At 40.1% G+C, this 21,948-nt stretch overlaps 2 protein-coding genes across 3 annotated transcripts; both read left to right on the top strand.

Annotated features, from left to right (window-relative positions):
- Nucleotides 1–1,267: 1,267 nt before the first annotated feature.
- On the top strand, nt 1,268–8,467 carry asb15b (ankyrin repeat and SOCS box containing 15b). 2 transcript variants are annotated; one of them, XM_041781202.1, is made up of 14 exons: nt 1,268–1,399; nt 1,660–1,768; nt 1,961–2,013; nt 2,402–2,533; nt 2,695–2,862; nt 3,550–3,656; nt 3,773–3,911; nt 4,026–4,197; nt 4,591–4,751; nt 6,096–6,240; nt 6,327–6,482; nt 6,671–6,773; nt 7,386–7,539; nt 7,640–8,467. In XM_041781202.1, exons 2-14 carry the CDS (start codon nt 1,662–1,664, stop codon nt 7,801–7,803), a joined length of 1,761 nt encoding a protein of 586 aa, XP_041637136.1. In that variant the 5' UTR covers nt 1,268–1,399; nt 1,660–1,661; the 3' UTR covers nt 7,804–8,467. The 2 variants fall into 2 exon arrangements, with proteins under 2 accessions (XP_041637136.1, XP_041637137.1); XM_041781203.1 differs by lacking the exon at nt 2,402–2,533.
- Nucleotides 8,468–10,443: 1,976 nt separating this feature from the next.
- lmod2b (leiomodin 2 (cardiac) b) lies at nt 10,444–20,174 on the top strand. The gene is made up of 6 exons (XM_041781205.1): nt 10,444–11,072; nt 11,315–11,773; nt 14,305–14,565; nt 14,667–14,885; nt 15,057–15,515; nt 18,106–20,174. The coding sequence occupies exons 1-6, from the start codon at nt 10,797–10,799 to the stop codon at nt 18,130–18,132; spliced, it is 1,701 nt and encodes a 566-aa protein (XP_041637139.1). The 5' UTR covers nt 10,444–10,796; the 3' UTR covers nt 18,133–20,174.
- The last annotated feature ends 1,774 nt before the right edge of the window (nt 20,175–21,948 follow it).

Genomic DNA, 21,948 nt, shown 5'->3' on the forward strand with positions numbered 1-21,948 from the left:
AAGCTGACATAGCTTCACTAGCTTTGGAGTTACCGTTGCTACATAAGCCAATGTAGCTATGTTGGCTTAAGCTAACGAAGCAAAAGCGAGCAATAATACCCAACTGCAGCCGCGGTTAATTTATTTTTTATGGATCGATGGGGTGTGTTTTGTACGGAGTGTGGTTTGTAGCTGCTACAACTGCAGCTAGACCCTTCTCAAAGCGAGTCGCTGTTTGCGTAACTACTGCTGATAAGTCCAGCTTTAGCAAACATAGCATCATCTAATGTATGTAATGAAGCTTTATTTGCTTTAGCTTTAGCTACGTTAGTTATATAGCTACATTTCCTACATAGCTAGCCTAGCTTCTTTAGCTTGACATTTAGCTACGTAACTATATTATCAACATAGCTAACATGGCTAAGTCAGGGGAGCCCCATTTTTCAATGTGCACCATGGGGCTCCAAGTCACATGCACTGCACATACATATGTGAGTGCAGCATGGTCAACATCAGAGTTAACAGTCATTCTGCCACTTCTGCTGAAAGGAGTTAATGCTGTCAGTAACCTGCTGTTTAGGCACAATAACCACTACTTAAGTATCGCGCAACAAGTTTAATTTGAAAAAATCAGAGCAAAAAAATACTCAAAATTCAGACAATCACAGGAAACACGTTGTTATTCCTACATAATTCTTGAGAAATAAATGCCAACTCACTGATAAGTTCAGGTACCTGCGTCATTCTGGGCCTGATATCAGTAGAGCGCTGCCACACAAGCATGTCCACCGCAGGGGGCAGATGGTTGAAATTTTAATTTTGTATGTTATGAACAAGTAAATTAACAACATTGAGATATTAGAACTATTGGTTTTTAATTTCAGGGATCATAATGTACATCTAGTCAAATAATGACCTCCATATTTACAGCTTTTTAGAGTGCACCCTAAACATCTCATTGGAGGCTTTCAGGGGAGCTGAGCGCCCCCCTAGCTCCCTAATAATTCAAACTATGGACTAAATAAAGTGACTGAATAAATCCACGGCATAGAAAGCAATGTTTTTTGCCTATAGCTTTTGGTTTTTGTCAGTAATTGCTGCTGTTCTTTCACTTTATTAGTTAAGAGAATAACAAAAAAGCGTGACCTTATAGTACCTGATTCTCGACAAAGAAAAGCATACCAAAAGCCCACACATGATGTGAAACTAAATAAGTACAATGTAAGAAAATAAGTGCTACCAGCCTAAATACTTTGTTCTGTGGAGCTCAAAGTGAAAATGTGATAGGCACACTCTCAGTAGAGCTGGGTCATCTTTGCAGGTCAAATCTAAATATAACCCAGACAAACCCAGACCACGCAAAACAAAAACACACGGGCTGCGAGCGGCGGTGCTGGAGGGCACTTGTTCAGATCAACAGGTGAGACGGATCGATGTGACTAACGCATATAATGACTTAATTTTGTGTCCCTTCTCATGCTAATATTCCAACATATGACACCATGTTAAGCATGCAAAGAGCGACGCTGAGCCACCAGCCCTCTACTGATCAACAAGCTCCATGACTGAGCTGAGCACAAACTGCTGTACAACTCTTAGATCTGTTGAGTGAAAAAAGCTTTTTGTTATCTGCTTTAATGCATATTATCTATGCCTTTTTTGTTGTGTTACCTGATACAGAAATGGACGACTTTGAGCGAGAGGGCATAAATGAGGAGTTAATTGAGTTTGCAATCCAAGAGAGCATGCAAGATGCCTACAAACTATCATGTTCAACACAGATACACAGGTTTGAGTCACAATTGTCTACTCCTCCATGATTCTTTCATTTGTTAATTACATTTACTATTACTTACAACAATTTAATGATATTGCAATTTTACAAAAAATGTGTGGATTCCTGGTGTGAATAAAACTGGTGTGAAGCTGATTAGTGGTGTTTCTGTTGTAATTTTCATAATCTTGTATTCTTCTCAAATAGAAAAGAATCAAACAGTGAAGAATTTGTGAAAATAATGACAGCCATTCACAAAGGTAAGGCTTCTATCTAACCCTATGTCATTGTTTAAATACAAGCATCTGTGTTTGCAGAGTAACTACGTTTATACAAAACCTAGAGTGGACATGGCGGAGGCACCTACAGCCAAGTTTAACTCAGTATGCAGTATTGCAGTTAGAAGAGGTAAAATTATTAATTAAACTCCAACTAAAACTGGACTTTAAAAATGCATGCCAACGTGTTTGTTCATTTGAAATCTTAAATTTCCAACCGAGCGACGACTGTATTGCTGTTGACTTAATCCTGCTGGTAAATGTACTGAATGTTTGTTTTGTTGTGTTTCTGTCTGTTCAAACTCTACTAACTGCATGAGTATTGATGTTCTCTGTTTTACCTGGGAGAGCCCTGCTTGTGTCTCTGCAGGTGATGTCTGTGCGCTGCAGGTGTTGTCAGGTTGTACATCAGCCTTCAAGGAGAGGGACAGCAGGGGTCGGCTGCCTCTGCACGCAGCAGCTGTACAACCGCATCAAGAGAGCCTGCTTGTGGTGCTGCAGGGTGAGAGCTTAGGGTCGCAGCGGGGTGTAACATCCAAACAAACGAGAAAAGAGTAGAATTAAGGAAGCTATTTACACAGGAAGACAGAAAAGTTTTAAACCATGCATGGGTAGAGTGAATGCACTTTTTGCTTTGACTCATGGCTGTTGGTGTTTTTGTAGTTGTACTGACATCCACAGGCCTGACCCTGGAGGAGCAGACAGAGGACGGGGACACATGTATGACTCTGGCAGCAGAAGCCGGCCTGGTAGAAAACATCAAGATGCTTCTGCAGCATGGAGCCTCACCGCACAACACAAACAGCAGGAATGAGTCTCCTCTGCTGATCGGTAGCACAAAAACACACACAAGCTCAACACAAAACACAGGCCAGAAACATAGTCCCTGATAAACAGCTCATACGAAACAGAGAAAGTTAGTATACAATCACTAGTGCTGCTACACTGTATGCTTATGTTTGAACAGGACAAATAATGAGTGATGCACATAAGGACTTTTTGCTATCTGTTATGGTACATTTGACATCTGACATGCTAACACAATAAAGAATTTAAACATGATACTGCTTAACAATATCATGGTATCATTACGAGTATTTTGGCAGGCTAATGTTAGCATTTAGCTCATATCCTGGTCTTTCTTAAATGCTATTTAATAGATTGGGCTTGAGCTTGTAAAGTGCTTTCCAGTTGTCTGATGAGTCAGAGTGCTTTTTACACTCCAAGTCACACTGACCAGTCATGATTTTAAAACTATGGTAACCACAGTGGTTGGTGGAGCAACTGCAAGCCCTACATCCCTATTCCACATCTTTTGTTGTTGTTTTGATTGAGAGCCCCCTAGTGGTAGACTTCACATTTTGTGCCTTTATAAGAAAGCAGTCAGAGATATTTGTTAAATTTGTTGGTGATACTTTGTCCAGAGGGGGCACTCAGCAGTTCCTCAGAGGAGCTTTACTGCTTTAATATGGTTGGTTAAGTTTACCGTTATGTTGTTGTATCTTCTTTGTGTTGCAGCTGTGAGACAGAAATCATATGACATGGTTTTATCCCTCATCATGGGTGGAGCCTTTGTGGAGCAGGTGTGTCTCACTAAGCGGACCGCACTTCATGAAGCAGCAAAGGTGAACAGCGGCATCAATGCTGGTTGTAAAACTTTAACAATCCAAACGTCCTTCTTTCTTCTTTTCTGCAACTTTGTCTTCCTCTTCCTGTCTTTGCCTCTTTACTCTTGCTACAGATGGGTTGCCCTGCTGTTGTGATGCTGCTTCTTCGCCATGGAGCAAAGGTAGCTGCCAAAGATGCTCATGGTGTAACTCCTCTTGGGATTGCAGCTGAATTTGGCAACACTGAAGTTTTAGAAATCCTCATTCAGCATGGTAAATCACTAAAGTGCTGTTAAACACTGTAAATATGTTATGTTTTACATTGAGAGACCAGAATGATCATTTTTCACACTTTGCCCTCGTTGTATTCTCCCTGTGCTCCACCAGGTGGTGACGTAAATGCTCAGGCCAGCAATGGAGACACAGTCCTGTATGATGCAGCTGGAAACGGAAACCTGGACTGTGTCCAATTGCTCCTGAAGCACGGAGCCAACCCGAATGTAGCAAGCTATGCTTGCCAGCTGCCCATCCACAGAGCCGCATACGAGGGACACATACTGTGAGCTAAAACTTTGTGTTCTCAAGCTGTAAGACTGAGTCCTTAGATATGGCAACACTCTCATACCAACAGCTTGAGAAGATCTGAGTTTCAAATGATAACCCAGTTTCAGGCAGAGAGGCATTATTAGAGACAAATCAACATTCTTCTTCTCCAGTTCTGCAGCCAAATTGACCAAACTGTAGAAACATGCCTCTATTTGCAACTTACAGCTCTGCAGTGTTTTCACTCTGCTCATTTCCACAAAGAGCCTTCTGTTGATCGCTGTTTTTCACTTCTGTTGCTCTCAAACCACAATCTATTGAACATTTTTCTCCCTGTGCTGTTTTCTTCTTTTAGCATTTGTTTTTCACTGTTTCTATTGCCTTCCTGTTTGTCTCTCTCTTTCTGCAGAGCCCTGAAGACTCTCATCCCCATCACCACAAAGAGAGCGATCCGTCTAGCAGGCCACAGCCCTGTCCACTCAGCTGCAGACGGTGGACAGCCCCAGTGTTTGGAGCTGCTTCTGCAGAAGGGATACGATGTCAATGCATTGCTAGGCATGCATATTTCTGGTAAGATTTGCAGGGTGCTAATCTTCCTAACATACTCGTTGAAAAATATATACATTTTATACTATGATTCCCTTAAATACATTTGTTTTAGATCATGAGGGCAACTTTGGCCATAAGAAAAGATCATAAATGTGACAGGTTTTCAAGGTTTTAAATGTCTAAAAGCCCCCTTCAAATCCTTAACATTTGGAGAATTTTAGGCACTTTTCATCCTGATATTCTATATTGTAAAATGCTACAGGCTGACATGGCTAAATCTCCTGTTTTGGGTTGATATCACAGGACATCTATAGGGACATATCTCTAATACAACTGCAAGAGTAGATAACATGATACTTACAACTGAGGAGAGCATTAAAGAGTGCAAACTCTTCTCAACATTCACAGTGTCAACACCCACATGCATAGGGTCAATGTTCCAGACTTTTACCTGCTGCGTTCACACGTTTGCTTATCTCATCCTCATTATACAAACTGGCTAACAGAGAAATGTTTGCATTCACTTGGCATTCAGATTTGGCTGTTCGCATGCACTCTCGCAGCTGAACTGGACAATGCTGGGAAATTTTAGGAGTGTGTTGTGTATATGATTATTTTTCTACTTTTTTTCTAAAAGTGTGCCTCATCAAGATCATTGGCTCTCAACTGGTCTAGTCTCAGGACCCACCACCACCTCCTTAAAAACAAATCACAGCCCAAATTTCTTAACATTTTCAATTATAATCAATAAATCTAATGGAAAATGGGACAGTTTGGACTTGAGATGGAACAAAAGATTTTTAAAGGCACACATTTGGGACTCACTGAAAACCACTTTATAGCCCCCTTTAGAGTCCTGGCCCATCAGGTGAGAACCAAGGAAAAGGATAAACTGCATTATTACATTACATTGTTATTTATTAAATTGTTCTTATTGTGTGCAGCATTAGGGTCCAAAACAAACTTCCCAATAAAGTACAGTGCCCATAACAAGTATTCACCCCCTTGGATGTACCCTTATATTGATTTTATAAATTAATCATTCTCACTATAATTTGGCTTTTGTGACAACGTAAAGAAATGAGTCACTTTTTAAAAGTAATGCTGCAAAAGAGAAACAGGAACTGAATCAGTTTTGGGGTGTGGTGTGTGGCTATCTGACTGGAATATTAGCCTTAAATGGTTGCACTTAGCTGGGAAAGGGAAGGAGGGGAGGCGGTGTGCTAAGGGAACAGACTGCTGCTAAACTGTGACATCCAGTGGACATCCTCTCTGACAGTCACAAATTATTTCTTTAAACCCCATTTATCTTTAAATCTGGCTTTATGCAGCTCATCCCATGACTGTAATTAAATCTTGTTGCAGAAAACTACGGGGACCTGAGAAAGTCCCCTCTTTACTTTGCCGTCTCCAATGGTGATGTAACCTGTGCAGAGATGTTGCTCGCAGCAGGTGCAAGAACTGATTTGGATCCACTGCAGTGCATCTTGGTCGCCGTACGTGCTGAGAGGTGTGCTGTTAACATGTAAAACAAATCCCATAGTGGTAGTTACAGGGATGTGTTGAGGTTGTAATGCCTCTGTTCGGTCTATTTAGGTATGAGCTGGTTCAACTGCTGCTGTCCTATGGAGCAGAAGTGAACTGTTACTTCACTGTTATTTGCAACACAATATTCCCAACAGCACTGCAGTACAGTCTGAAGGATCTAGTGATGCTGCGGCTGCTGCTCAACAGTGGATATCACGCTTACAAGTAAGTCAAGAGACTATAAAAAAAGAAGTTCTAATATGATTGATTTTTAGAGAAATAGAGTAGAGTAGTATAGGACTGGGAAATTGTAGATCGTACCAAAATCAACATAAAGTTGATCAATATAAAGTTCTTGACAGGAGCTTTAAAGAAGTGTGTTTACTCTTATATCTGCTACACATCCTTTGTAGGTGTTTCCAGTGTTGTCATGGTATCTGTGAAGAAACGGACAATACCTGGGCGGAGCTTCACAGCCAAGCATACCGGATCTACAGTCAACCTAATGCTATCTCAGTAAGAGCCAATTCACCTATGTATATATACAGATGCTTCTCATAAAACTAGATTGTCATGAAAATGTTCATTCTTTTACTTTAATACAAAAAGTCAAACTTTCATATATTCTTGATTCATCACTAAAAAAGTAAATAATTCAAAGGCATTTTTGTTTAACAAAAATATTAGTTGTCAATGAGACCATCATTGTCAACCTCCACAAGGAGGATAAGCCACAGAAGGTTATTGCTGAAAGGGTAGCCTGTTCCCTCTGTAGTGCCACGGACTGATTGCCACCATAACATGTTGCATTGATGCAGAAATTTGTGCAAAAACAATCCCAACAAACTACTGACTGCTTAAATGAACATAGGAAATTTTTATAAGGTGGATATTTATGTACTGTAAATCAATTTTTCATTGCTGTTTTACAATATTCTAATATTTTGAGATAGTGGATTTTTAACTTTTTAAGCTGTATCCAGAAAATATGGAAATTTCACTTTTTGAATGGAATGATAGGGAAAAAAAAGCTTTTTTATGATATTGTATTTTTTTAGATGTGCCTGTATATACACATGGAGTGTATTTTGTGTGTTGGATTGATCTCACATTATTTCTGTCTTCCAGTTCTGTGAGTACGTCTCAGTATCCTGGCTGACACATCTGGTTGGCGGTGTTGTAAGGATGCTCCTGGATTACGTCAGTCACGTCAGCATCTGTCCCAACCTCAAACGCATCCTGGAGAAAAGCCTTGAGTGGGATGAGATTTCAGACACACTGAGTAACATTCCAATGCCATTATTGTATATTTTCAACAAACATCTTTTGAATTTTTTTTACTTTACGTAAATTGATTTTTTTTTTTGTTTGTGTGTACCTAGGCAAACCACGGTCTCTGCAGCACTTGTGTCGACTGCTAATCAGACGTCACATGAGCCTTAAGACGCTGAATAACCCGAAAGCCATGGCTGCTATCCCTTTTCCTCCAAGACTGAAGAACTACCTCACCTACAGGGACTTGTGTAGTGACCTATCCTCGGTGTAAAAGCTATATCTTGTATCTGCAAGGCCACACTTTAAAAAAAAAAACAAATGAGAATATATTTCTTCGTGAAAACCTTTTGTATTTAATTCTAGTTGTGTATATTATGAGCTGGAGTGCCTTGCTGTGTGCTTGTGATTAGCACAAAAGAAGCTTGAACAGCTGAAGTGTATTGCACCTATTAAAACATCTCCTTTTTCTCATCAATACTTGGCAGTTTTGAAATCCCTGAATAGACGCGCTCTCCCTCTTGTATGTAGCCATATAGCACTTAACACCTAACCTGCATACAGAGTAGGAAAAACAAAAAATAAAGCTAAATATCTATAGGGAAAGCATCACAAACCTTAAATCCACTCTACACCCACAAAGATGTTTGAACTTCCTGCTAATTGAAACACCACTCAATGAGAAGTTTAGAGAGAGTAAAAGGTTATCAAACTACACCAACCAATCAAAAAGACTCAAGTGTAAGTTGTCCCACCCTAACATGTCAAACATGTTTGAGAAGAGCCAATCAAGCACAGCGTGTTCATGCCCACACAGTCCTTAGCAGAGGTCAGGTTGAGTGGAAACAACGGTGTGGGTGGAACACATTGTTCTCCCTTTATGCTGGCATTCAGTGTGAACATTTGTGTAGTCAATGCAAGGTTTGACAATTAAAAAATAAAATTATTCCTACTTATTTTACCAGTGTTTGTGAGAAAGTTTTTAAATTTCATAATAAACAATACCTGTCTCAAACAACATTCATTTTGTTCAGTGCTTTAGAATCAAATAGATGGAGTGACAGTTGTGATAGACAGCTACTTAAATGTTTAAGTAGTGGAAGTATCTCTGAGGTAAACATAAAAAAGTCCTCTCAGATAGAAATATAAACATGGTAAAAAAAAATCAACCAATTGGATTCTGAGCTCAAGTGTCTTCTACAACAGAAATCATGTGATGCAACTATTCTTTACATTTGAAAGGTCCATTGAAAGGTCAAACAGGGTCCACAGCTATGCTATCAGCTCTGTCATGGTGAAGGCAAACAGCAGTATGATAAAGATGCTGGCACACTGATTTTAAGTAGGTCTAATGTTTGCTACTTTACCATTGTTGGAAAATGGAATATTTGTTCAAAACAAAGTACGACTACGGCTGATGGGCATGACAGTCAGATTATTGCTAAACACAGTTTTATTTTGTGATCATTTTGTCTGTGTCACCACAAATGGCAGGATTTTTTGTAGGAAGGTTCTTCATAATTTTTGAAATTCCAATCCAAGTGATTTAAAGGACCTTTTTGATAAGCCATAATAAGCTATTCAGGACAAAAATTTTGCCTGTGAAAAACATTACTTAAAAAATATTACATAAATATTAAAAAAAAAAAAAAACATTGTTTTTTTGGATTATCTATTTTATTAAATTCAGTCTTGACCAAAACTACCACACAGCTGAATATTTTTGCCTGGCTGTAGAACTGATTTAGTTCCTATATCCACCAATCTTACAATTCCCGAATAATTTTACATGAATTTCCACTTTTTAAGAATAAGAGTTCACAAACCAGTGGTCGACATCGAAGTGGCCACATCCTACATTGGCACTGTTGGTTTTATTTATATCTTTTAGAGGAAGCCTTTGTGGTCAACTTAGGTAATCACTTCTCTACATTTACCATTACCTTTGGTGTACCACAAGGTGTGGTTTTGGGCCCAATCTTGTTGTCTATTTATATGATGGCCCTTGGCCAAATAATTCAGTTCCATAAATTCTCTTTTCATCGCTATGCAGACGACTCACAGATATACCTGAACCTGAGGACCCTCAAAGCCTAACTGCTAATAAAGTTTTCGCTTTTATTTTAAAGCAAGAATGAAAATATCAGATCCAACCCCCCATTCCTTCAGAGTGTTTTTATCCTTTCTTATTGATTTATTTTCTTATCAGTTCTATCTGTTTTTGGTTATGTTCTTACATTATTGGTCCTTAAGTCTCATTTTAGGTCTTAATTTCTATAGTTGAGACTCTTGTGTTGCCTGGGTTATTCTGGTGCTAACAAAGGCATTATTAATAGTATGAGTTATTACACTATTACCCCAGTCAGCTGGATTCTTTGTAAAAACTCAGAATCAACTGAGTTTTCAGGTGAGCCAACATAAAGAGGCTTAACATATAGTGCCTGTATCTTTTTCCTGAAGTTAGATAACCATGAAAAGTTGTTGCACAGAATAATCACCACAACACATCCATAAACCTATCAACTCAAAGCTATCTGCTTTGGCACTGCCTTCATACATATCACTTTCATGTTATTGGAGTTTGAAGATCATCCAGATCAACTGACAACAACAAAGTGCTTACACATCTCTGCTAATGAACATGCAGCGATGAGTCGTGCGCTGTTTTTTGGGTGATATATTATCTCTGTTCATCGTTCTTGTCCATCTATGTTGGGTCCAGTTGGTCTTTTTTGGCCATGAACAAAGCCACTGGTGACAGATTGTTACGCTGACAGGTCCCAGTCTCTGAGCTCACATGCTTTTTGTGGCTGTGTTTCTCTGAGCAGTGCCTCCCAAAAAAGACACAGCATCATGGGGCCCACACTTTGGTACTCTCCCCTCTGATCCCTCTCTTAAGGCCTAAACAGCAGCTGGTGAGATTAGAGAGGAGAGGACACCAGCGCACATGCATATGGGCTTTCTCACAGCAACACCATTTGGAGGATAGATCTGGTTCAGACTGGAGTTGAAACTCTTGTCCTTAACACCTTTTCACTGGATCTATAACTTCCAATCACCTTAACGGACAATATCTACATCAGCTGGATTCTTAAGTCTTCAAAAGCCTTAATGCCTCTGGATCTCTGGCAAACTAAGAGTGGACTGTTCTTGAAACGCATTTCCCTACACAGCCTTTTCATTTGACTCATCTATGCTACTCAGTAAGCGGTCTTTATGTGGTAGTTTCAGCTCATACTGACTGGTGTCTTCCAACACGTTTTGGCCATGAGCTTCTTTGGATACCGCCGAGAGCTGAGTAAGTATGAAGATGTGGATGAGGACGAGCTTTTGGCTTCCCTCAGCCCTGAAGAGCTGGCTGAGCTGGAAAAGGAGCTGGCGGACATTGACCCTGACGCCAACGTTCCTATAGGACTCAGACAGAGAGACCAGACAGACAAGAGCCCAACAGGCACCTTCAGCAGAGAGGCTCTCGCGAAGTATTGGGAAAATGAGACGCGTAGATTGCTGGAGGACGAGATAGGTGCAGGAAGCCTGAAAACGGTCAGTGGTATTTAATTAGATTTACTTGGCATTTGGGTAATGTGCCAGAGGCACAAAAAGCCTCTTTCAGGAGACAGATTACCTAATAAAGCAAATTAAGAAGTCATTTGAAGTACTAATAAGAGAAAAGACTGTGACAAAATGATACATCTGTGTTAGCTTTGCCATGTTCATGTTCAAACGTTTTAAAGAAAATAAGGCTTTGTATGTCAATCACAGATCTTTTTTTTTTTGAAATACAGGATGAAGATCAAGAGGAGTGTGTGACTGAGGAAAGCAGTGGAGAAGATGAAGAAAAAGATGTTGAGAATGAAAAAGAACAGAAGAAGCAAGAAGAGCTAAAGGAAATGGAAGATGAAGATGAGGAGGAGGAAGAAGAACAAGAAGAAGAGGAGGAAAGTGAAGAAGAGGAGGAAGCTGTAACAGAGGAGGAGGAAGATGAGGAGGAAGAGGAGGAACAAGATAATAGATTAAAACCTGAGCCCTTCAGGGATTCTGGAGGGCTGACGCCACGAGCCAACACCCCAATGCTACTGAAGCCACAGAGGGTTGAGCCTATGAGACTGACTCCTCCACCTCCACCTGCTGACCCTAACGCAACCGGAAACCCGACAGTTGTGGACGAAGCCCTCCAAAGAGCTTTAGACAATGATCCTGAACTCACAGAGGTTAACCTCAACAACATTGACGACATCTCACAGGTATGAAACTGTGTTCATTTCATCAACTAAGACACAACTAAAAATGTTAGTTAACTGCCTTTTTTACATGAGACAGATGACACTAAGACTAGCAAAAAAATAGATCTTTGAAGACGAAAGTCAGTTAAGTTTTTTTTAAAGGAGACTAAAACAACACTGAAATGTAATTACGTTTATATCTGACATTAAAAATCCATGATATAAGAGAGCACAGGCTGTTAGGTAGGGTGAATGCCCATCAGCTGAGAGGCTGTAGAAAGCAGGGATCTCACGTTTTGAAGTGTGCATAGAAATTAGAAGTATGATTTGGCACTAGATTCAGGTTAAGAGAATTGTTTTGACTATAATGTAATAATTTTTATGAACTAAAACTGGGCCAAAATGTTTTTTTTTTTTTTTTTTTACTAAAAGTAGAAATGAATAAAATGTAACTGAAACTAAATAGCATTTCAATCTAAAGACTGAAACTTAATTCAAAATAGCTGCCAAAATAAACACAGGTACCAATACAAAACTAACTGATTTCCATTAATCATGGATGTAGAATTGACATTTGGAGTTACTCAAGATTTGGAGTTAAGAAAACACAGCTAGTTGGATCTAGATGACAGAAAGGGGTAGAGAAGTTAAGAAAGACTCATTCAGATCCAGGGGAGAATAGAGAGTTAGGCCTCTGACCGACATGCCATCTTTAGGAGAGATAGAGTTTAGTATGGATGTAAGACTACCAAAGCGGAAGGAAATGCAGGCTGTGGTAAGGCCAGCAAAGGCTTTTTCAGCCCCAGTGCCAAATGGAATCTATGACCACACCTATAAAAGCACACCTGATGTCCAAAGATTTCTGTGGCAGCTGCTAAGGTTAGTATGGGAAAAACAAGCTACCCCTAGAGCCTGCTGTAGAGCAGTGGAAATCCTGATTCCCAAGGAGAAGGAGTCTTCTGAGCTAAACCAGTTTAGGACCATTTCAATTTTAAACCTGGAGATTTTCTTTAGTATCGTGGCACAGAGAGAAGTTAGTTAGAAAGGAATAGTTAAATAGACACAAAAAAGCAAAAGGCAGTCTCACGTTTTGCACCATGCATACATGTATGGTTTGGCACCAGATTCAGGCAAAGAGAATGATTGTTTTGACTAAGACTAAAATGTAAAAACTTTTTTTGGAAAAACTGGACCAAATTGATTTTTTAGTTTTGTTATGACTGTCACTGGAGTAAAAAATGTACTTGTTCTACCTTTGTATAGTTTTCAAAGGTTATTCTGTTGAATAAACATAATTTGCAAAAAAAACAAAACAAAAACAAAAACAAAAAAAACCCCAAAACAAATCAAATTGTTTTGTAGTTTTCAACTAAAATTATAAAGGGTAGAAATTACTAAATATTACTCAAACTAAAAGCATTTCAGTGTAAAGACTATTACTAAAGTAAACAGCTGTCAAATGAACACAAAACTAGCTGGTTTCCATTAATTATAGGTGTGAAATATTAGTACCCAAGCAGCTCACTCACAACAGTTTCACCTAAATGCTATACTTTTATTGAAATTCTACCATTTCCCCTGACAATAGATTAATTCTAAGTTTAGAAAAATAGTCTCAAGCAGTGTTAATTTTTTCAACTAAAACTATGACTAAAACTAGATATTTGGTGATAAAAATTCTAAAAAGAAAGTAAGTTTCGTTTTTATGAAGGGGACTAAAATAAGCCTAAACTGTTAGTGCTGGTCTGTTGAACATTGAAAATCCATGATATTTCTCCACTGTGCCTATAAGATATGTCAGTGTTTCTATGAGCACATTTAAAATCTGTTGGTAGTATTGATAGTGCATTAAGTATTTTACATTCATATTAACTGTACGATTTGGATGATTAATTAAGTTAAAGGAAAATACATACCTTGATTTAAAGTCTAAAACTTGACTTCAATTTTTTTCTCTACTAAAACTGTTAAGGATAAGAATGACTTAAATGTGACTAAAACTAAATAACATTTTAACTAAAGACTTGAACTAAGACTAAATTTAAAATAGCTGCCAAGATTAACACTGGTCTGAGGTTTGCCCTTTGTGGCAGACATTCATTAGCATCTTCTGCCTGCTGTTGGGTAACTCTTGATGGTCTTAGAGTCTATTTTTTAACCAGGCAACTTGCCATTGTTATGTAATGAGTACACAGTTACAAATTTAGAACAAACACAAGCCATGATTGGAAATGAACAAACGTTTGTAAGTAACATTTTTGACAAGGTTTCTTCATATGTTAGTGTACTTAATGGCAAGTAGTAGTTTTGTTTTAATCATTCTGTAGAATAAATTCAATTCAAATAATTGAGCTCAATCCATTGTGTTTTCATGGCAAACATTGGCTGTTTGTCAAAAGAATGCTCTAGTGGTTGGATCATCCAGTTGAAAAACCATATATTTTAATGTAGAAGTCATTTGTAATAGTTGTGACAGGATTTTCATAAAGCATTCTATTAGAAAGTTGTTGTTCATGTAGAAGTCTGTATTACCATACTGATTTTATTCTCAGGAAACCCTAATTCGGTTTGCTGAAGCACTGAGGTCCAACTCCTATGTAAAGGTCTTCAGCCTTGCAAACACCAAAGCAGACGACCCTGTTGCTCTGGCCATAGCTAAGATGCTAAAGGAGAATTCATCCATCGTCAGTCTGAATATAGAGTCCAACTATGTGACTGGAAAGGGCGTGATGGCGTTGGTTCAAGCACTGCCAGGGAACAACACCCTGACAGAGCTTCGTTTCCATAACCAGAGACACATGTGTGGAGGACAGGTTGGTGCGCCAAAAGACATCCTTACTCAACAACCCCAATCTGGTTAAGTTGTTTCTACTATTAGTCAGAGTGTGTAACTTCCACAAACTTTGCCCAATAGGTGGAGATGGAGATGGTGAAGATCCTGAGGGAAAACCACACATTGATCAAACTGGGCTACCAGTTTAACTTGCCTGGTCCTAGGATGAGCATGACAGGGATCCTGACCCGAAACCAGGACCGCCAGAGACAGAAACGACTGCAGGAGCAGAGACAGCAGCAACAGAAGGGCCAACAGGGGGCACCAGAGGGAGCTGTCAACCCCAGAACTAATGCACTGGTGTGTAATTCTGCTTCATTATGAGATGCTAAGAAGATCTGATGTTCACTGATAGGTTTGGACAGTGTTCAACTACCTGCCAACTGGACTGTTTTTAGACTTCCACCAAATGAAAGTAGAGTTGACTTTCCTAGTTTGTTTGTAAACATCAAACTTCTTCTCTGTCTCTAGAAAGGAACTCCTCGCTCATCACCATACAGCTCACCTAGAGTCTCACCCTGGTCCTCGCCAAAACTCCCACGGACAGACCTAGCTAAAAAACAGACTCCTCCTGCTCCACCTCCTCCTCCCCCTCCACCACCTCCGCCTCCCCCACCTCCTCCTCCTCCACCTCCCCCTCCACGAGAGAAGAAGAAGCCCACCAGGATGATAGCAGAGGTCATCAAGGCCCATGAGGCAGGCAGCCAGAAGATGAAAAAGACAAAAGGTAAGAAGGGAAAGAAGGGGAAGGAGAAGAATTCTGGGACAGATGAGACGAGCAGCATCCTGAAAGAGCTGAAGAACGCCTTAAGGCCTGTGTCAGTGGAAAGGAGGGAAGGGGAGGGCAGCAGGCCTTCTACGCCAATGAGGTCAGCTCACGACCAGCTGATGGAGTCCATCCGTTCCAGCAGCATCCGCAACCTGAGACGGGTGAGTTGAAAGAACAATTAGGGACAACTAAACTACGATTTTTTAAGTTTATGGTCAAAATGTTCTGCGAACTATTTTCACTTGTCATCATCTTTGACGTTGCTGTGGTCTCCTGCATCATGAAAGTGAAGCTGGTGACAAGTAAAAACACCCCTCCCCCACAAGCAGTCAACAAAGCACTTATTGCAAAATTGCAAAGTGCCTCTAGAGGCAAAGTGAACAAGTTTAATTTAGATGACGATGACACAGAGCCAGAGGGGTGTCTGAGTCATCTCTGGAGCTGACATGGTATGCCGTCTCTCTACACTGGGGCAGGCAAGCAAAAGGCTGATTATCACCAGCCAGCACTGAGGTATGATCACAATGTTTGTAAAGCCGTAAAAGCAGATACAGAAAAGCTCAAATGTAGCTAATAATAAAACAACTGAAGCAAGTTGGGATGCATAAAAAGAAAGAAAAAAATTAGTATGAAGAAAATGAACACATACAAAAGATAAAGACATAAAAATGAGCATGGTCTCATTTTTTTCCTCAGAAGAGGGAAAAATGTTATGTCGGCTGAAGTGTTAGCACAGCTTGTTACATTGTTAGAGTGGAAAATCAGCTCTGCCCTCTGATGGCGGGGTCTCCTAGCTGTGAAATTCCAGCCACTTAGCGCACGTATTTATAGAAGCTCTTCAGGGGAGCTTTGATAAAGTCAGATATGACACGTTACCACAGCAAGCACCAACAACAATCAACAATCATTCAACAAAACAGCCCACAAACACTTCATCTGTTGACGCAACTGAGGACATTACATATGTACACGATTGAGATGCAGTGTGTGATTGCTAAAATGTCCAATACCTTGATAGCTTAAGACAGAATATTTTAAAATGATAAACTCTGTAAGTGACCTGGCAACATCACAACATCACATAAGGAAATGTTGCCAATGTTTATGTGCAACCGGTATCAAAATTGTTTGATTCTTATCAGAATCATATCATATCTAATCAAAGTTATAAAATCTGGTATTGATGACACTTCTAATGTAATAGCCAGTGTTTGCTAGCAGGGCTTGACATCGACACTTGCCAACCAGCCAAATGCAGTTAAATTTTAGCTTTGGCAGGTATCAGAGTGACTCTAACTGCCCACATTGGCAGGTTGGATTTATCAGTGTCATAATCTGTGCTTCACTCTAACTGTGCTTGGCAGCTAGCCCAAGTGTTTGTGAATTTGATGCATATTGCAACAAGGAAAGTTTGAGGGAATTCTCCATCAAATGTCTGCAAAGTGGCTTGGCCTCACTGTGTGCTTGTGTGACTTTGCGCAAAGACACCACAGCTTTCAAGTTGTACACATGCCAACATATCGGCAGTGTGAATGTGAGGAGTCCATTCTGGAAGATAAACACTCTCTCCTCTTCTTCAGAGTGGCTGGTGAAGAAAAAGTTAATGTCAAGCCCTGTTTGGTAACATATAAAAACATGACTGGCCAATGACAAGAGGATTTTGAAAAACATACTGCAATCTTGTGTTGTGAAAGGCATCAAAGCAGTGAAAAATCACGGTCCAAAAAGCTGCAGAATGGAGATGAAAAATTATTTCAGTGACACTTTCAAGCTCACTTAAATCACCTTTCTTCCTCATTGTGATACTCAGTTTCAACTTCAGCACATCATCTTGACCATGACTATAGACCAGGGGTGTCAAACTCAAATACAGCAGGGGCCGGATTGTGGATTCAGGTCTAACCTGAGGGCCTAACAGGCTTACCTTTTCAACTGCCAACCTTGTGAATCGTAAAGCTCAAAATATTATATAAGAAATCAAAATTACAAGTTTAAATGCTCAAAGTACGAAATAAAAAGTCAAAATCCCAAGTTTGAATCTTAATTGTGAGATGCAAAATTAAAAATCTGAAATTAAAACACAAATAAATTTATTTTCCCACATTCCTGACTTTTTATCTGATTATTTTTACTCCTACTTTTTCAGATTTTATGACTTCACAAGGATATCTTAAATAATCAAGGATACCTTGACATATTTATACTTGAGGAAATCTGCATACTGATGAGCCAGTTATGTCAGAAATATCATTTGATCTTGCAGGCCAGATTAAGTTGTCCCACGGGTCAGATTTGGCCCCCAGGCCTTGAGTTTGACACCCCTGCTATAGACCTAAATGCATTGGTGGCTGTCATGTGATTGGCTGACATCTGTGTTAATGGGCCGTTGAACGGGTATACTTAATGAAGTGGCGAGGGAAACTAGGTATTTCTATTACATAATTCAATCATATATTTCTTTCTAAGGAAGTTTATAGTTTTTTTTTTTACTTGTATGTAAAATAAATATTTGACAAGTTGGCCTGTGTTATAATGTAGCGGGAGTTCATTACAATCAGCTCAAAGAAGAAGCTGTTTCATGGATTTTGTCTTTTTGGTCCAACCACTTCAGAAGTCATAATTGCTAACACTGATGTCACTCAGTCATGACCCCTGACCCCTGTGCATGCCATTCATTCCCATCCTGCCATTACCATCCCATTTCCCACAGAGCATTGATGGCTTGTAACTCTTTTTTATGTCATTTTCCAGGTGGAAATCCCATTTCATCTACGATAATACAACATAAGAAACACGTTTGCTGCCATTGAGACTGAGAAAAGTCTACATACTGATGAAGGAGTGAGCATCAACAATGTGAGCACAAGGTGAAAACATGTTGGGATGCTAAAGAAGCAAGAACTGAATTTTTGGAAATATACTGGAAATTTGCACTGCAATAAAAGCTTTACATGTTCTTCTTAAAAGAATTTTTGCCAAAGTGAAGACGCTGTTTCTATTCTATTTTGAAAACAAGCTGTTTACTGATGAGTTTTCTAATTCACTGTTTTCTTGTAAAATTGTAAATATGATCTGTTTTGGTTGACTTATGTGTTAATTTCTAAATATAGCCATTTGGTGTTTACAATGCCGCTTGTCTAAGCATGCAGACTGTTTTCTTCTTCTTCTTCAGTTACTGGATGAGATCCATTTAAAGAATAGGGTCAGCTGTTATGCAGCAGAATAGGAAGCAAACAAAGCCATTGTTTTTATCAGTGAGTCATTTAACCGGTCAAGCACTGCACCGCTGATGCATATTCCCACTCAGACACACTCACAGTACACCCACTCCAGTTAGCACGTATGAGAGCACGGCTTTTGCGCACTTTGTTGGAACAATTCACAAAGCATGACAAGTATAGAGACTCACTGCTGGCACATCACAGAACACATCACAATCCAGACATATAATTTAAAGTAAAATCACACAATCAAAACCAAAGTGTAGTGTTTTTATTGACCAAAATTTTGCCTGGTGGTTATTAACACAGTCTACTGTTGAATAACATACTTTATTTATACCTGAAGTTACATACTGCTGTGAAAATGACCCCCGCCCCCCTATTCATATTCATTTTTGCATGTTTGTCACACATATAAAAATTTTAGATAATCAAACAAATTTTAGTATGAGACAAACAAGATTACCAGAGTAAATACAAAATGCAGTTTTCAATAATGATTTCATTTATTAAGAGAAAAAAGCCATCCAAAACTATCTGACCCAATGTGAAAAAGTAGTTGCCCCTAAACCTAATTATTGGTTGTGCCACCCTTGGTGGCAACTGCAAGCAAGCGCTTGCTATAACTGGCAATAAGTCTTTCACATTGCCGTGGAAGAATTTATACCCACTTTTCTTTGCAGAATTATTTTAAATCAGCCACAATGGAGGGTTTTTGAGTATGAAAGGCCTGTTTAAGGCCACACCACAGCATCTCAATCGAATTTAAGTCCAGACTTTGACTAGACTCGTGTTTTTCAAGCTATTCAAAGATGGACTTGCTGGTGTGTTTCAGATCATTGTCCTGCTGCATAACCAAAGCGTGCTTGAGTGTGAGGTCATAAACTGATGGCTAGACTTTCTTCAGGATTTTCTGGTAGACAGCAGAACTCATGGTTCAATCAGTCATTCAGGTCCTGAAGCATCAAAGCAGCCCCAGACCATCTCACTACCATGTTTAACTGTTGGTATGATGCTCTTTTTATAAAATACTACTTCAGTTTTTCCTTCCGTCCATCCGACAACTCAGGAGGCGAAAGCAGGGCTCCTCTCAGGCTGTTCTCAGGAGTGGAGAACTGCTGACCCGGACTGGGGATGTTGTCGGGTGGTGGAAGGAACACTTTGAGGAACTCCTTAATCCGGCCGATGCATCCTCCGAGGACGAAGCAGAGTCCTCTTCAATGTAGCATGGAGGTCTAGATCAGTGCCTATGGAGTGGCAGACTGGGGTGGTGGTTCCTGTTTTTAAAAAAAAGGGGACCGGAGGGTGTGCTCAAATTATCGGGGTATCACACTCCTAAGCCTCCCTGGAAAAGTTTACTCTAGGGTGCTGGAAAGGAGGCTCCAGCTGATTGTTGAACCTCGGAGTCAGGAGGAACAATGCGCATTCTGTCCTGACTGTGGGACAGTAGACCAGCTCTTTACCCTTGCAGGACTTCTTGAGGGAGCCTGAGAGTTTGCTCATCCAGTCTACATGTGTTTTGTGGACTTAGAGAAGGCCTATGATTATGTCCGTCATGGGGTTATGTGGGGGGTACTGCGGGAATATGGGTCCCGGGGGTCACTGAGGCAAGCCATCGGTTCCCTGTATGACCAAAGTGAGAGTTGTGTCCGCATCGTCAGTACGAGGTTGGGGACATTCCCGGTGCGTGTTGGCCTCCGCCAAGGTTGCCCCTTGTCTCCGATTCTGTTTGTGATTTTCATGGATGGGACCTCAAGGCGCAGCCAGGGGAGAGGAGGGTTTCCTGTTTGGGGACCTCAGAATTTCATCTCTGTTTTTTGATGATGTGGTTCTGTTGGCTTCCTCAGCAGGGGATCTACAGCAGGCATTAAAACGGTTCGGTTGACTGTGCAGTGGTCAGGATAAGAGTCAGCACCTCCAAATCGGAGGCCATAGTTCTCTGCTGGAAAACGGTGGATTGCCCCCTCCGGGTGGGGAGTGAGTGTTGGCCCCAAGTGAAGGAGTTCAAGTATCTTTGGGTCTTGTTCATGAGTGAGGGTAAAAGAGAGCATGAGCTTGACAGGCGGATTGGTGCAGTATCAGCAGTATTGCGGGCATTGTGCTGGACTGTTGTGGTGAAGAGGGAGCTGAGCTGAGAGGCAAAGCTCTCAATTTACTGGTTCTATTGAAGTGACTTCTTCATTCAGAAAGTTTGGCAGTAATTGGGCCTGGGTGTGGCTAGAGAAATTGAGCTCTGCTTTCCAAAAATGTGGTTGATTACAGCTAATTTACGATTTCACACGGGGGGGGGGGGTCAAAAAGGGCCTGGCAGGTTTGGATGACTTTTTCCTTAATAAATGTGCATTTTGTATTTTGGTATCTTTGTCAAATATCTAAATTTATTAGATGATCTGAACCATTTAAGTGTGACAAATATGCTAAATATAAGAAATCAGGAAAGAGGCAAACCATTTTAAAAGCTCTCTTTGCACTCAGGGAATTTAGTTACAACCTTAAAGAGCAGTTTATGACCAGTAGTTTAGCTGAATAAGAAATGTTAACCAACACTGTCATGGCTGACTTATTGACTTTTATCCCTTATTTCTTTTCATAAAGTCTGCTTCATAATAGATCTATTCAGTAGTTCTCAACTGGTGGATTGGAAGGGTTGCAGAGCTTTTTCCAGTGGGTCACAAAAGTCTGCCTGGGAAAAAAGCTGTGGCAAAAAGCCCATAATGTACAGCAGCAGTGAGTGGATTTACATCTATAGATTGGATGACACCCAATTTTGCTGTGATAACATGCAAACATCAGCTATTCTCTTGTGATCTCTAACTTATTTATGTCATAATTTTGGGGTACTGTTCAAAACTGCTCAACTCTTTTTCTTGGGTCAGGGAGATTACTTTAAAAAGGACAAGACCAAAGAGCTGCGAGATTCACCTGATTAAAAACTTTGATGTTCAGTCAGGATGAAAACACTGACATGAAAGAAAGGGAGGGAGGAACCAAGTGACAGAGATGATGACCAGCCCACTCCAGATAAAAAAGAGGGGTGACAAGTCTGGAAGAGGAGACCAAAGAGCATGTGAGAGGAGAGGTGACAGACGAGAGAGTCAAAGCAAATGACTGCAGGATGGAGTGACTGAGTGATGTGGGCTATAAGTATTGCTCAAATTAATTCTGGTCCTGTATTTGTTTATGTGTCTTGGAAGAGTTCCCTGGTTCCTAAATCCACACTGCAGCTGTTCAAAGATGACACGCATAGGGCTCAGGGATAGCAACACGAAAACTACTAATGACATCAATGCAAAACATTTACAAGCACCAATTTTCAAAAGCAGCCTGTGTTAAAAGACAAACTAAACAATTTGAATACTGTATTCCTTTGAGG

The sequence above is a fragment of the Cheilinus undulatus genome, linkage group 23 (genome assembly GCF_018320785.1).
Source record: "Cheilinus undulatus linkage group 23, ASM1832078v1, whole genome shotgun sequence".
Lineage (NCBI taxonomy): Eukaryota > Metazoa > Chordata > Actinopteri > Labriformes > Labridae > Cheilinus > Cheilinus undulatus.